Source organism: Perognathus longimembris, chromosome 9 (assembly GCF_023159225.1).
Source record: "Perognathus longimembris pacificus isolate PPM17 chromosome 9, ASM2315922v1, whole genome shotgun sequence".
NCBI classification, from domain to species: Eukaryota; Metazoa; Chordata; class Mammalia; order Rodentia; family Heteromyidae; genus Perognathus; species Perognathus longimembris.
The window spans coordinates 49,998,840-50,014,849 of NC_063169.1; the positions used below are offsets into that span (position 1 = coordinate 49,998,840).

General features: G+C 38.2%; 1 protein-coding gene across 6 annotated transcripts in view; it reads left to right on the plus strand.

Annotated features, from left to right (window-relative positions):
• The window catches only part of Akap7 (A-kinase anchoring protein 7), a 114,774-nt gene that overhangs the window by 58,262 nt on the left and 40,502 nt on the right, over nucleotides 1-16,010 (plus strand). For all 6 annotated transcript variants that reach the window (XM_048354085.1, XM_048354082.1, XM_048354086.1 and 3 more), the window contains exon 7: nucleotides 8,033-8,180. In XM_048354085.1, the coding sequence (XP_048210042.1) occupies nucleotides 8,033-8,180 (148 nt within the window). The remainder of the gene's footprint in view (nucleotides 1-8,032; nucleotides 8,181-16,010) is intronic.

The window sequence follows — 16,010 nt, forward strand, 5'->3', positions numbered from 1 at the left end:
CCCTAACAACTCACAGTACTTCATTTGACTACTCATAGTAAGAGGAGGAGCTTAGTTTTAATCCCTTTACCAACTAGGTGAAGTTGCCTTTACAGAGAGAGATATTTTTAAAGTTTGTTTATTTATTTATTTATTTATTTATTTTTGGCCAGTCCTGGGCCTTGAACTCAGGGCCTGAGCACTGTCCCTGGCTTCCTTTTGCTCAAGGCTAGCACTCTGCCACTTGAGCCACAGCGCCACTTCTGGCCGTTTTCTGTATATGTGGTGCTGGGGAATTGAACCCAGGGCCTCATGTATATGAGGCAAGCTCTCTTGCCACTAGGCCATATCCTCAGCCCGAGAGAGATATTTTTAATACTTCAGTTTGACTTTCTTGTATGCATGGAAGGAAAAAAGCAGAAGGAAGAAGGTCTTGAAATTCTTAGTTGAAGGTGGTAGCAATTTAGAACTCATTTTTTACACCTGTTCTAGAAACCACACACAGGCACAGGACAATGCGAAAGTAGCACAAATTACATGTTTAGTAATAGTAAGAGACAGGGAGATCCTAGAGATAACCAAATTATGTCCATGTTTGGCCAAGCAATGAGAACCAGCAGTACTTGCATGAAAAGTTACTCATGGCAGTGTTTGTAGAGTAGAGCAGCCCTGGGCTGGGAATATAGCCTAGTGGCAAGAGTGGTAGCCTTTTTATACATGAAGCCCTGGGTTTGATTCCTCAGCACCACATATATAGAAAACGGACTGCAGTGGTGCTATGGCTCAAGAGGTAGAGTGCCAGACTTGAGCTAAAAGAAGCCAGGGACAATGCTCAGGCCCTGAGTTCAAGGTTCAGAACTGGCGAGAGAGAGAGAGAGAGAGAGAGAGAGAGAGAGAGAGAGAGAGAGAGAGAGAGGAGCAGCCCTATTGGTGGTGGATGGCAGATATTGTCTATCTACAGAATTGCACTGCGTAAGAAGGCATGAAAAGTGTGGGAATGGGCCCAGGAGGACATCCATCTTAGGAATGCCATCTTCAGAAAGGAAAGGGAACCCTAGCAAGAGTAGGGGAACTTAGGGCTGATAGTAGAAGTACTTCTGATGTAGGAGCAGAGTAGGTAACCTTTCACATAGAGTCACTCTGGCAAAGGAAGAGGAAGTCCTGCAGCAGAGAAGCCTGGATACCTCCCTGCCACTTCCTCCACCCTATTCCTGAAAGACCAAACAAGAGCTTGTCTGGCAATTATCCGTGGTATAAGATAGAGCACATGGTTTCAACAATCTATTCTCAGTCTCCCACTGATAAATGGTTTTCTTACTCAAAAGTAATTTTGATTGTTATTGAATCACTTTTCATATTACTAAGTGCATTAAAATCTCTTTGTTTTTAATGGCTTTTTAATCATTAAAAATTCAGTGAACTCTAATGTGAGATGGGATTATAATTTCTTCTGAGATGCATTCTGTGTCATTAATCAACTGGGTCATCTGTTGCATGTCAAAGTGCACTATTTGTGACAAATTACTTCATGTAGGTTTCTAATATACTTTTAGACATTGAGCTCTTATGCTGTCTATTTCAGGATATTGGAAAACCTCCCTGGAATAAATACATTTACAATTGTTTATCAACCGGAAATGATATTTGTGAGGATAAATGGACACTGCATGAGTGTCCATTTGAAATATTTCAGAACTTCATATGTCTTTAAGAATCAAGTAACATATGGGAAACAGCAAACATAAAGCTAAATTATTTTAAGGAAGGGATTGAAGAATAGATTCATTAGTATCAGGATTACAAATGACTCCTGGTTGGCCCTGATTCTCATAGCGATTTTGCAAACTTGTAATCTAATTTTAATTCTTTGACCTGGCATGGAGACTTGAAGCAAGATCTTCAGTAGCATTTTCTGAAATTTTTCTTTCAGAATATCTCAAAGTTTGAGAGATTGCCTGAGCTAGTGTATTTTAGTAAAGATGGTTCAATAAAATGATTCTGATTGTAAGGATCTGAGAGGCAAGTGTTCATTGTGGGTGTTAAGTGCTTACAATAAGCTTTCATGTGTTTGCTCACCTCCATGGGTCATCTGTGCTCTGCTCTGCTGTATCTTCCCTCAGCACCTGGCTGAGCTGTCTCCAATTGGGGCATCACTGGTTTTCTGACAGAAGGCAAAGGGAGTTGGTGAACCATATGCTGATTCTTAAAATTGCTACGAAGTGGCAAATGTTATTCCTCGTAACATTTCATTAGCCAAAGCAGTCTCCTGGTTCCTTGTGAGTTCCAGAAAGCAGGATCTATACAATATCCACTTTTGGGAAGGAACACCATAGGAGAGGAACAGACTATCTCAGGCAGTACCGTGGTTTTTCTTGATTTCCAAATGTACCCAAGCAGCAAGTCCTGTTTGTCCCCGTTGGTAGCACTAGTGTTGGGGCTTTTTTTTTTTTTTTTTTTATTGCCAGCAGGGGGCACAGACCTTCCTGTGGGTTTGGAGGTTGTGCAAGTTAGGCTCTTTATTTATTGGATGGAATGCTGATCTTGGTAGTTTATTCATAGATAGTATTTTTGAACTGAACATCTAGATTCCTTAAAATTTTTTTACTTAATTATTGCCATTTGAATATATTGACATTGTAATTTAAGGAACAGAGTTTCAGAACTTGTATTAAAAGATGTAATAAAGTACTCAGGCCAATTAAAATTACATGTATTTGTCTTACCTATATTAATATATAAATGTTCTATCTTAATTATTACATTAGCAATGGGAAACACTTTTTCTCTACAGCTTGTTTACAGATATTTCAGAACTTCCATCACTTGATAATTAATTCCATTTTCTTACAAGAAGGACAAAATGGAGGATGATGATCTTGTAGTGGCAAATCATCACAGCCTCATAGTGGATTGACAGTGGATAAAGATGAATATGTGACCAAAAACTTGTTTTCTATCAAACTGGTATTGATGCAGTTATTTGGCTTGTTTACCAAGTAATAGTAGCTAATTTCTCATCCATGTGAGTAGTCTCATAATAGCAACCCAGCTGAAATTATTTGTATGACAAAATTGTTTGTTATCACTGGAAAGATTGGCCAGGCTCATTGTCCAACCAGCTGTTCTTCATTGTAGCTAGATGACAGTATGAAAAGGCAAGGGTGTATTTTTCTTGAGAACCTCACTTAAATTTGGACAGAAATTGATGTTGAAATACTGTGACTCGCTTACATTAGAATTACATTGCCATTTCAAATATGAGCTAGTTTTTTTTGATCATGCAGTAAAATCTTATTCATACGAAGACAGAGACCATAAAAATAGAATAATGGTAATTCTTTGAATTGTTAAATTGCTGAGTTCCTTCAGTTAGTCTAGTAAATTATAAGAAAACAACAACAACACGTCATTGTGGTTTCTTTGTCCAGGCCAAACTTCATATTATCTGTAGTTGAATGTTGAAGACCTCCCAGTGCTTGCTGGAATTACTTGAAGTGCTGGTTACCATTGCTACAGGAATTCTGTGTTGATTCTCCAGTACTTTCTCTCTTGTCTCTAAAACCAACCAGATGTCAATATTTCTGTTGGCAGTGCATGGTACCACATTCAAGGAATCAGTGTAGCTGCATCTCCGCACATGCCCATGGCCAGAGGGTGAAATATTCTCTTCCATTTGCTTGGCTACTAAGTTTTCCCCTGTTGGATTTGGTTATTATAGCTTGCTATGTAACTTCATTTAGAGCAGACCGTTTATTTTAGAGTAAATTTTAGGTTTAGTGTCCAACGCTGAAGGAAGATCCTAATCAGCTATAGCCCTGGAAAAGCTTCTGTGAGACTTTAGTGAGACTTTCTGTGATACTTTTCAGTGGTCATCGTACTTTGTGCTCTTGGACTTCCAGCTCATGCAGCTCTAGAACTTAATTCAAAAGAATTAAGTCAGGATTGGAGATGAGTCATCTGAGAGTAAGATGAATGGAGGGGAAATATTTATTTATTTTTATTTTTATTTTTATTTTTGCCAATCCTGGGGCTTGAACTCAGGGCCTGAGCACTATCTCTGAGCTTCCTTTGCTCAAGGTCAGTACTCTACCACTTGAGCCACGGCGTCACTTCCGACTTTTTCTGTATATGTGGTGCTGAGGAATTGAACCCAGGGCTTCATGCATGCTAGACAAGGACTCTACTACTAGGCCACATTTGCATCCTGGAAATATTTATTTATGTATGTATATGTCTACTTATAGGTGTGTGTGTATAGTATATATATAGACTATACATATATATTTTTTATGAGACTACTCACGTGGATAAGAAATTAGCTACAATTGCTTGGTAAACAAGCCAAATAACTGCATATATATGTACATGTATATATATATGCATGGATTTAGGTACTGGAGTTTGAACTAAAGGTCTGTGCTTGCTAGGAAAGGCCTGTCACCCACTTGAGCTATGCCCCTACACTCATTTGCTATGTTTTTTCAGTTAGAGTCTTGCTTTTTTCCTGGGATGAACTCAGACCACAGTCCTGGGATTATTACATAAACATGACCAACTTGATTTTTCAAATGAAGTCGTGCTAACTTTTTTTTTTTGCCTGAGTTTGGTTTGAACCACAGTTCTTTTATTTCCATTTCTGGAATAGCTGAGATTATAAACATGTACAACCACATCTGGCTCTTATTTATCTTTGCTCTACTGAGGATTGAACCAAGTTCCTGGAACACACTAGGCAGTACTCTTTCATTTCACTGATGTGTTCCCCCACAACTGTTTTGCTTGTGTTTTATTTTGGGATAGGTCCTCACTAACTTTGCCTAGTCCTCCTGCCTCTGCCCTTCAAGTTACTGGGATTACAGGTGTGCCCTGCCATGTCTGCCTAAAATTATTTTCAACTTACTTCTTTACGGGTATCTGAGTGCTTAACTCATGTAAATTGCATCTAAGGCTACATTGGGGTCTGAAGTTCTCTCTATAGATAGTCTTAACTAATTTAGATTAATGCTTCCATGATTTGGACCTGTAAATTGAAAAAATCCAGAATATATTCTACCACTATATAAGTATGTTGCAAACCAAGTTCAATAGTATGTTGAACAGCAAAGTATATTCAACAGCAAGTTGAAATTGCTTGTTAGAGTTTTTCAGTACTCTTACTTATTTCCTTTGATAGATACGAGGGATTGAAGGTAGAACCTTGTACTCTACCACTTCACCCTCACACTCCCAGTCCTTTTTGCTTTAGGTACTTCTCAGTGTCTCGAATTTCTGACCATCCCCAAGGCGAGCTTCTGACCAACATTCATTTATATTTATATCCTGCATAGATAGGAGCATAGGCATGTACTACCATGCCCAGTTTTTTTAGTTGAGATGGAGTCAAACTAACATTTTGCCTAGAATGGCCTCAAACCCCTATCCTCCTGATCTCTATCTCCAAAGCAGCTGGAGTTACAGATGTGAGCAGTTCCCAGCTTCTGTGATCTTCTATAAAACGACCTTACTCTCCTGGTTAGATCTTGAGCATTTTTATACTGATAGCTTGCTGATATTAATAATTTCTTGCTGGAAAGCATTGATTAGAAGAGCAAGCTAATATATTGGAAAAGAAAACATTAGATTAGGTTGCAAGCATGTCATCCACACAGTGAGAAATTTTAGGTGGAGATATTTTATGTTTAGCATGTAAAAATGAACTATTAAGTTGATGAATTCAGGAGAATATGTACTAAAAGGCAAAACATTAGGAAAACAAATGTGTTAGGTACTAGAAGTCCATAGCTTGTTTATATTTTAGGAACCACAGGACTGTTAAGTGTCAGGAACACAGTGGGAGTTTGTCCAGCTGAGACTGCACTGGATAGGATTTTGCTTAGTTGTCTTAGCTCTAGGGTTCCTCCTTGGTTTCATAACAATGAAAAAAGCCACTTGCAAACATAATAAACAATTATGAGGCCAGGCAGATAAACAAGCACATATGAGAACAGCTGGTGCGGTGAATGGAGGTGGTCTGGTGTTCTAGCATTTATTGTGTTGAGTCTGCAGCCTGGAGAACCTGGGAACCAGCAGTCTGTTATCACTTTGGTTTCATAACCTCAGTCAGTTAAAAGAGCCACATGTTTGTGGTCTGACGTCCAATACCTCTGTTATCTATGATTTCAGCACCTTGTGGGAAGAAACTCTAGGGACAGGAAGTAAAGTATATGCTAGGAATTGTGTAAACTTCCCTGTGACTGCTGTCCTTGGAACTTGATGCCACTGCAGAGCATTCATCTCCTCCCAAAGTGTTAGAAGGATGTGTCAACAGCCCAATAAGTTCTTTCAGTTCCAGCTGTAGTGCTTGCTGGGATGTGTAATACTGTAAAGGTTAGTTAAACTGCTTTCATCAAAGCTCCAGATTAAACAAGGCAGAGGTGCTGAAATACAATGCCTAATGGTGAACTATATTGCATGCCCTTGCTGATAGCAAAATGGAAAATTGAGAAGGATTATACACTCATGTAAACAGCTGGTCTAGAACTTAGGTAATCTCTACCAGTATTTTACTTGATCCATTTTAGTAGTATAAGAGTTCTTTTCATTTTTATTTTTGCCAGTCCTGGGGCTTGAACTCAGGGCCTGGACACTGTTCCTGAGCTTCTTTTGCTCAAGGTAGCACTTTACCACTTGAGCCATAGCACCACTTCCAGCTTTTTCTGTTTATGTGGTACTGAGTAATCGAATCCAGGCTTTATGCAAGCACTCTACCACTAAGCCATATTCCCAGTCCCATAATAGTTCTTTTTATGGGTTGGATTTTTTAAAAATACCTTTTCTGTGTTTAAGGAGAATCTGTGAATTCTTTCTCATCTCTCTTCATCACATAGCAAATTAAACTCACTTGCCATGGGCATATAATTATAACTTGATTTAGTAATATCAATTCAGCATATTAAAAGACAGGTATTTTAGAACACTAGAAATTCCCAGAGGAATTTTGGCAATGGTTGTAGAAATATGGTAATGTATAGTATTGTTTCTCAAGAATGATTAATACTTTTAGAATTTTAATATTTCAGGATAAAATATGAAGAGCTTGAGTACTGTACTGTTCTTTTTAATTTGTGCTCTCCACTTACCATGAATCTAAGTCTAGGCTCCACTTCTTATTAACTACCCTTCAGTATGAGACCCAATTCTTTGTGATTTAGTTTTTTTGTATCTAGGGATAATAAAAGATCTAGTCTCTCAGGGTTATTGGATTATTAAATGAATTGATAGAATTTCTAGAGCAGTGAGTGTCTGTACCTACGAAATGTTGTGTTTTCTATTACTGGATGATACATAGTATCATTTTCCAAGGTCAGTGTGAAATAATAAAATACTATAGTGTTTTCTACTTTTCATTGGTCTTTCGCCTATAAATTTTAGACAGGTATTGTCAGGGCCTCAGCTAGAAGGAACAAGGTGTGCTTAGTGGGAGGCCAATGTAGTAATATAAGTGATACAGTAATTAGTAATAATAATGAGTACTTACATTACTAGAGTGGCTCAGAATGGCAAGGATTGTTATGGATAATTACTTTGTCATTGCTATCTCCAGTGTCACCATGACATCCTTTATTATTTCTGCAGTTTAAAGCATTGATGTCCCATATTCTTACAAATTTAAGTAAGCATTCCTTAATTGATAACTTTTCCACTAAAACTTAAAAAACTTTGTGAGCTGGCTGTGGTGGTGCATCTAAATCCTACCACATGGGAGGCTGGTGTAGGAGGTGATTTGAGGCCAGGACAAACTATGCTGTATTGTGAGACTGTCCCAAAAAGAATCTCCAAACCCAATCCAAAGGAAAGAACAACCCCTCCCACTTAAACAAGACAAGATAAAACAAAACAAAAAATACATCTCTTCCTGACTCTACCACAATTTTTATTTTTATCTGTTTTCAAGTGCAAATAGGTACACTGAATCCCCACATGTAATACCAGGTTCTAAAAAAGCTATGAAAATATGAACTGGGTGTCTGGGTGAAATGATTGATTGATGTGATTTTTGTTTTGTCATTTTAAGGGAGTGAAAAAAATAGACCCTGAACTATATGAAAAATTTATCAACCACAGATTTGGAGAAGAAGTGTTGCATCGCATAGACCTTTGCTCCATGCAGAAGAAGAAGCGTAGTGATGGTTATTATCACTGTGAATCTTCAATTATGATTGGTAAGTGCCATTAGTCAGTATCTTTAGTTTATTTTCATTGTTTTTCTCAGTGACGTATTTGCCCAGATAGTATGTTTCAGCAGCAATGCAATGAAAAATTTGTAGGACATTTTTCACATTTACATTTTTCAGTCAACATTTGACTGGTCTTCATAATTCTGTGCCTTAAATATAATGAAAACTTTCAGCATTGATTTGAAATTCCTTTCAGCTTAATTTCCCTTCATGCACGTAAAGAAAGAATTTTCTTTTGATAGTCTACATGTCTGTATCACTCCACAAAAGGCATTTTCTTATTAGGATTGGAATGACCACCAGGTCAGAAAGAGTCACTCTGAATAAAAGGGGTGGGTGGCTGTGACATTGAAGTCTTCAGTTGTTTCTGCAAGGAAAAGATGTTTGGAGAGGAGGCAGAGATCCTGCCCTCACGTCTGCTTCTGTCAGGTGGCCCATTGTGAAGCCAGCTCCCACAGCCTTATGCTTCCAGGTGGAAAGTTCATACCCCACCTATTCTGTTAACCATAATGGGGCCATCCCCTCGTTGCCATCATGAATGTATTTCACAAGAGCCAGCTCAGCTGTGATTCCAGTGTGCTATTTTCAACCAGACACCCTTCGCATAAAACTGTCAACGTCAAGACAATCTGACTTATATGCTTCGAAAGTAACAAGAAAATATTCAAAGAAGATAAATATACATACCTAAATATTTCAAGAATTTTCAGCCAAGATAATTTCTCCCACATCAGCATGAAGAAAATCTATGGATATATATATATATATATATATATGTATATATATACACACACATATTATTGGGAAAAAATCTTAATATGGAAGTTTATTGAAGCAATTTAAAAAATGTTCAAGAGACACAATTTTATTTCTAAGCCTTCATTACTGCTCTGCACAAAAATCATCATTTAACTTCCAACGATCTTAGCTATCTTAGAGAGGAGATATTCAGAATGTCATTTGAGTTTTATATATTCTGAGATACTTCACATCCATTTTAACGAGGACTTTCATGCTTCAGAATCTGTGTAAGAAGCTCTTACATCCTGGTTTGGATGAGGATCAAACATTTCCATGTGGAGTTTTTTTTTTTTTTTTATAAGGGGGCACTTCACACCTTCTTGAGGAATGCAGACTTTGTCTCCCTTTCCCTATGTCCTACCCTCCCCAGGGGGTGCAGGGCCCTGTTGCCCTTCTCACTGCCACTGAAAAAGCAAGGGGTGTGGATTTTACTCAAGATTCTGTTAGATCCATGTCGCAGGGCTGTTAGCTTGAATCACTGCTCTGGAATTGCCAGTAGGGGGCTCTGTTCCAATCACCTGGCACCCCTCACTGTGTCTTCTTTCTTCACTCTAGTCTAGCTTAGTCTCTAGTTTCCTATTAGAGTAGGTAATTTTTTCTAGATTTTCCCTTCAGGTTTTTTTTTTTCCTCACACTTGTCTTAATCTTATATCCCTATTCCAATCATTTAGTTTTAAAAAATAGGTTTTGCCTATTGTTTTTCTAGTATATTTGCTAATACCAATATGAACTTTAAAGTAATATCTGCATCTAATATAATTTGTTATAATTATCCAAGGTTTAATACAAACTAGGGTCCTTTTATTTGCTTATAGATAATTACCAATTTTTTCAGTCTTACCTGAGTTTTAGAACAGGTTATTTAGGAGGATTTGGGATATATTCTTTGTGAGCTTCATTTCTTTCTTTAAACAATTTTTTATTTTAAGTAGTTATCCAAAGTCAGATTATAAGCACAATGCATCTTGTTCGATGTCACTTCATTTCTTCATTTTTAAAATCAGATTTAGTTGGCTTACATTGGTTGGGTTTTTCTTTGGTTTAATACAAACTCAAACTTCTGCTCCCTGAGCCTTGAACCAGTGCTTTTAAACTGATATGTACTTAATATACGTATTAGCAGCATATAGTGTATTATTGAATTACAGTTACACAATGTATAATGACCATATCATGTGATTAGCATAGCCACCATTCCAGACATTTGTCATCTCCTTCTTTGGGTAACATTCAAAATCCTCTTTCTTGTGGATTTGAAATCTATGATGAATTATATAAGTCACCCAAATTTGCTATTGAACACTAAATTGAACTAGTACTTGTTTGTTGGTTTCTGTAGCACTGGAATTAAGGCCTTGCCCTTTCTAGACACATTTGAGCCACACCAGCAACCCTTTCTTGCCTTTTGGTTATTTTGGTTATTTGGCTATTTGGCTATTTGGCTTTTGGCTATTTGGTTATTTTTCCCAGGGCATTCTCCTCTTAAATATACTCCTGCATATCTGGGATCTCAGGCATGTCATACCATGCTCAGCTTGTTGATTGGGATGGAATCCCACTAACCTAATCTCTGGCCAGCTTCAAACTGGGATCCTCCCACAAGTAGCTGGGATTACAAGTATGCACCAGTTGGAAGTGCCTGGCCTTGATCCAGCATTTTCTTGTATACATTAATAGTTTGGGACCGATTTCAGATCTTGTGATATTTGTATTCAGAATTCTGTGGTAGTTGATTAGGCTTCCTGAAATTATTCACAAAATTTTGTATACAAATAATGATATAGTTTCTGGGAAGAAAGCATTTAGCTTTCATCAGACATGCATGTTTCCTGTCTGCTAATTTGTTCATGGTGCATTCTTGGAGAGGCGAGATTCCAGGTCACTGAGTTTCTTTTCGGCCATCTGTGTTATGCCACTTAGGGCATCCTTTCAAAAAGCACCAATGACCATATGCTTTATTCTTAAGATTTCCAGTTCATCTTTTTTTCTTCTTCCATGTTTTTCCCCTTTGCTCTTTTACTTCACAGAAGCCATTCCTTCATGGTTGTTGTGTGCTTTAAGGTAGTCCATTTTTAAAGTTTTTGTCATGATTTTAGAATTTGAGATTCTTGAGCATGCGTTGTAGTGTTTGGTCTTTCAAGGCCCTCAGTTTTCTCTGCTGCTGTTCAAGTGTTTTTTATACCTCTTCTCCCTGCACCTGTTCCCACCCCAGAGCCTCATGTAGTTTCTGATGATGTCTCAGCCCTGGGCCTGTAGGGTTATTGCTTTGAACTCATCTGTAAGTAGTTAGAGCTCATTCTAGATTGTCTTATATATTTTAAGTTAGAGTGAAGGTATTGGTCATATGGCTTCAAATATTTTTCATATTATACTCTGCTTTTTTTGTTAGACAAGAGTTTTTTTTTAATTTTGGTGTACTGCATATCAAACTTAGAGCCTCACAATTGCAAGATAACCACCCTATGACTTGAGCTGTGCTTCTGGTTCCTTTTTGCAGAGATTATTTTTGATGTAGGGTTTAGCTTTGTGCCTGGGTTGCCCTGGGATGTGATCCTCCTACTTGTTACTGGGGATATGATCACTAATAACTCTACAGAGGATTAACACAGAGATACAGTTACTGACAGTGGGTATGAAGTAGAAGTTTAGTTTTAAGATTTTAGCTTTTTCTTTGAGCTGGTCTCAAATTATGATTCTCTCTCTCTCTCTCTCTCTCTCTCTCTCTCTCTCTCTCTCCACCCCCTCCCTCCCTCCCTCCCTCCCTCCCTCCCTCCCTCCCTCCCTCCCTGATAGCTGGGACTGCAGGTATAAGCCATTGTACCTGGCCCAGAAATATAGTATAGTTTTAGAATATTGTTTATATTCTTCCAACTTCTTACTCTGTTGGAGATCACACATTAGCAGTCCTATTTGTTACATTTGATTGTCACAGAGTTTCTGTTTTTCAGTAATTTGAGATACTTGCCAACAGGGGAAATCTAGTAAAAAGATCTGAATTTTCGCCTTCTTCTGAACAAGTAAACAATGTGGTCAAATGTTGTATTCCACAATTTCCTGGATGGATGGAGAAGTCAGCACACTGACCTTGATCTCCACCTATATTCTTGTATAAATCTGCAGGATTCAGTCACACTTCTGGTTTGGCTGGCAGTCATGTGAATATGTACCCTTGCAAGCTGGTGTTACTTCGTGTTCCTGCTCATGTTCCATTATGAGCATTTCCTCTTTGATTTCTGCTATCATGTGTCTCTATATGGAGTGTTGGGGCCTTTCAAGCCTAAGAAATGCTATAGCATTTTGGTTATCTTCTAATCAAAACTGTGTAATATTATGCCTACTTGTCATGGAGGTATAACTCCTTACAAACTTAACTGCACTAATCAGCTAAATTCAAATCCAGAAAAAGTAAAACATTGAGTTCTTTCTGGTGAAAACCAGGAATGAAATATGGACTCTATATCTTAGGATTATGTGTGCTATTTACTTGAGTTGGTTAAATTAATTTTTCTCAGGAAGCTATGTCCCATTTATATTTCCTTAGGGAAGGTAATTGACTAAATGACAACCTTTTTAAGACTGATGAGCTGTTTGGTGTTTGCAAAACTAGTTTACTTCCAGCTGTCAGGCATAACTTATAGAATGTAATAGGGAATTTGGAAAGTCTGAAAGGTATTTTTTTCCCAAGTCAATGTATTTATTTATAACTTTTATAAGCAGAAGTAGAAACAGTGATTTTCTGGGAACTATGAGTTGCTTGGGGCTTAATGTAATGAATATTATAAAGTATGTATAATGTGCTTAGATGTCATGAGAGACAAACAAGTATAAGACATATAGCCAGAACTATATTTGGGAAGTGGAGATGGAGGAGGAGTAGAGGAAGAGGAATTGTCCATAATAACAGTATGGGCTTTTGTAGGATAATTCGTTCTAGATTAGTTGAAGTTAGTTCGACAAATTTTACCTCACGTTTAGATGTGAAGGCTTCTCAGATTATAAATATTATAAGAATTACTGCGGTTAAAGAAATAAATGATCCTAGGGATGACACGGTGTTTCATGTCGTGTAGGCATCGGGGTAGTCTGAATATCGTCGTGGTATGCCTGCTAGCCCAAGGAAGTGTTGAGGGAAGAATGTTAGGTTAACCGATACAATGGGAAAAGCTTAAATTATGCCTTGTAGGAGACCAAAGGAATCACAGGATTCAGATGAGTAGCAGATAGATAGATAAGAGAGAGAGAGAGAGAGAGAGAGAGAGAGAGAGAGAGAGAGAGAGAGAGAGACTTTCTAGAGCAACAGGTATTATTTATATCAGGAGGAAAGCAGTAGGTTGTGAAGTGATGGTAATGACAAGAAGCATCTATTAGGAAACACCAGGTAGCTAGGAGCTACTGATTAGGAAGTTGCTAGATTTGCACATTCATGCTAGTTGGTGAGTGAATAGATGGATTTATACATGCTGGTAACAGTGAATATGTACCAAAAAGGAATAGTAGATAGATGTCAATTCAACATAAGAATGCAGAACTGGATGGTAAAGATAAGGCATTCAACTAGACAATGAGGGCAATGAGGGGCCTGGGTTTGAGCCATCTATATATAGGCTCATATAGAAGCAGATGTGTCTGCATGGAACTGGAAGAAGAAAAGTGTCATCTTCAGATAGTTTTCATCATGACTTTACAGATCTTCCTTGACTTCAGTGGAGCTGTCATAATAGCCAAGAAAATACCATTAAGTGGGAAATGCAAGAATGCACTTTGCCTACTGAACATCACAGCTTAGTCAACTCACTTGAAACATTCTGGTTAACCTATAAGTGGGCAAGACTGTCTTAACATAAAATCTATTCAAAGAAAAATTTGAATATATCATATAACTCAGTGAGTATAGGCTCAGTGAGCACCAGTGGCCTGGTACTCTGTATGTGGCATTGCTCCTTTCCCTGTGCTTGTGTGGCTGACTGGGAGCTGAAGCTCTGCCCAGCATCCTGAAAATCCTATTGCATATAGCAAATCCAGGAAAAGACCAAAACTCCAACTCTCAAGTACAGTTTTGTACTGAAAGCATATTACACTCATAACATTGTTGAGAAATTGTAAATTGAGCTATTATAAGCCAAAGATCAAATGTAGTTTGTTAATTCTGAATCCAGTTACATTCTGCTGTTAGATCAGCAGGATTCTAGGCTCAGAATTTATGGGGTGAAACACTAAGGAGAATTCTGAGTTGAGTCAGTGAATTTAATTGCATTCAGATAGTTCTGCTTGGCAAAAATCACCCTGAAGAAGCACAAACACTTTAGACCCATCCAGCTAATCTGAAAAGTCTTGTGCCCTCATCCCAGTTTCTAGTAGTAGTAGTAGTAGTAGTTTAACCAAAAGAAAAGACGTTTGTGTTGAATTTAGGACTGGAACCTTTCTGACTAAAGGCCGTCACCTCTGATTTTATGTCCTAATCTTCATTGCCCCAAGGCCAGGGAGAATCCAAAGACAGTGGGACAACTTTTGGCTCCTGGCCAGTTTCAGTGTGTTGGGATCTTTCTGGAATGTAGTACTGTGGAGCTGGCTGGTTGAGGCAGGCAATGGAGGGAGAAGGAAAACACCCTTTCTGTGGGTGAAAAAGAACAGCTAGGAAAAAAAAAATCTCTTTAGTTCCCTAGAATCCTTGAGCCTGAAATCTTTTCTGATCAACATTGAACAATACATTTAAAAACATTTAGCTTGAAAATATTTGTGTTGCTTAAGTGTCACTTTAGAGTCACCTCAGTAGAGAAGAGCATTGCTGGCAGACATGAGCTTTACTTTTTTCTCTTTGCAGTAGAAGATGCAATCTCTATGCATATTTTACAGGTGATTTTCTGTTCCAATAACTTATAAGGCTACACTCCCGTGATGTCCTTAAATTCTTCTAAAACTTGGTCCCTGGATTTCCATCTGTGAGAGATCTGATTGTGGCCTATGAGGACAAAACTATTTTATTTTGTCTCTTCTGGGGTCACTACCACAACTGTATGCCAAAGCAAAAGTAAGAACTGCAGGTGGTGGGCTGCTAGGAATAAAGGTAGTTATAACCAGAAACCTTTTCTTCTTTTTCTATGAAAGGCAGTTTCACTTAAGAATGCGCTTGCTGAGTGGTAAAGTTGGTGTGTGTCCTTTCAGTACTGTGTGTGATGATGGTGAGAAGTTTATGTACAGCCTTGCTGAGGTGGAAGGTCTTCCTGACGGGGCACTTGAGCTGAAGGTACTGCCTTCATGATTGTCATACCATTTTGCACTTTGTCTTGAAAATCAAAGGACACAGTGTTTTTCAGATTTGGGTCCTGAAAATAAACAGGCGAACTTGCACATCTAGTAAAATAACAGAGGGTAGAACTTGAGTTTTCAAGCAGAAAGAATTTGGAAAACTCAAATCCATTACTATGAATTTGACAGCTTCCTAAAACTTAGGAACTACTTTCATTTTTTTTTTTTTCCAGCAGTACTAGGGCTTGAACTCATAGGCTTGTACTTGCTAGGCAGGAGTTTTACCATTGAAGCCACACCCCTCACCCTGTATGCTTTAGTTCTGTTTCAGCCTGGTGTGTAATCCTCTTTTTCCATGATAGCAGGGATGGAAGGCACATGCCACCACACCCAGCTTTTAGTGGGCAATACCAGGTCTCAGGTCTCATGAGGTTTGTTGTTTGTTCTGGCCTCCAACTGAGATCCTCTGAATCCATACCTCCCAAGTCAGATTAGAGGTGTGAGGTACTGCTGTGCTCAGCTGCCTCACTTTTTAAAGCTAGAGAACACAGATTAATGACTCCATTTTCCCATTTCTATCAATAACATTGTCTTGTGATAAGATGAAAACATTTTATTGCTATAGAGCTCAAACACAAAACAAATTTAAACCATACAACTTGCTGACTTTTTATGTTTGTACACACCTGTGTGAACATTGTCACCATCAAGACACTGAACACTGCCTTCATCTGTCTCTTGTCACTTTTCAAATGAGATGGAGGTGGC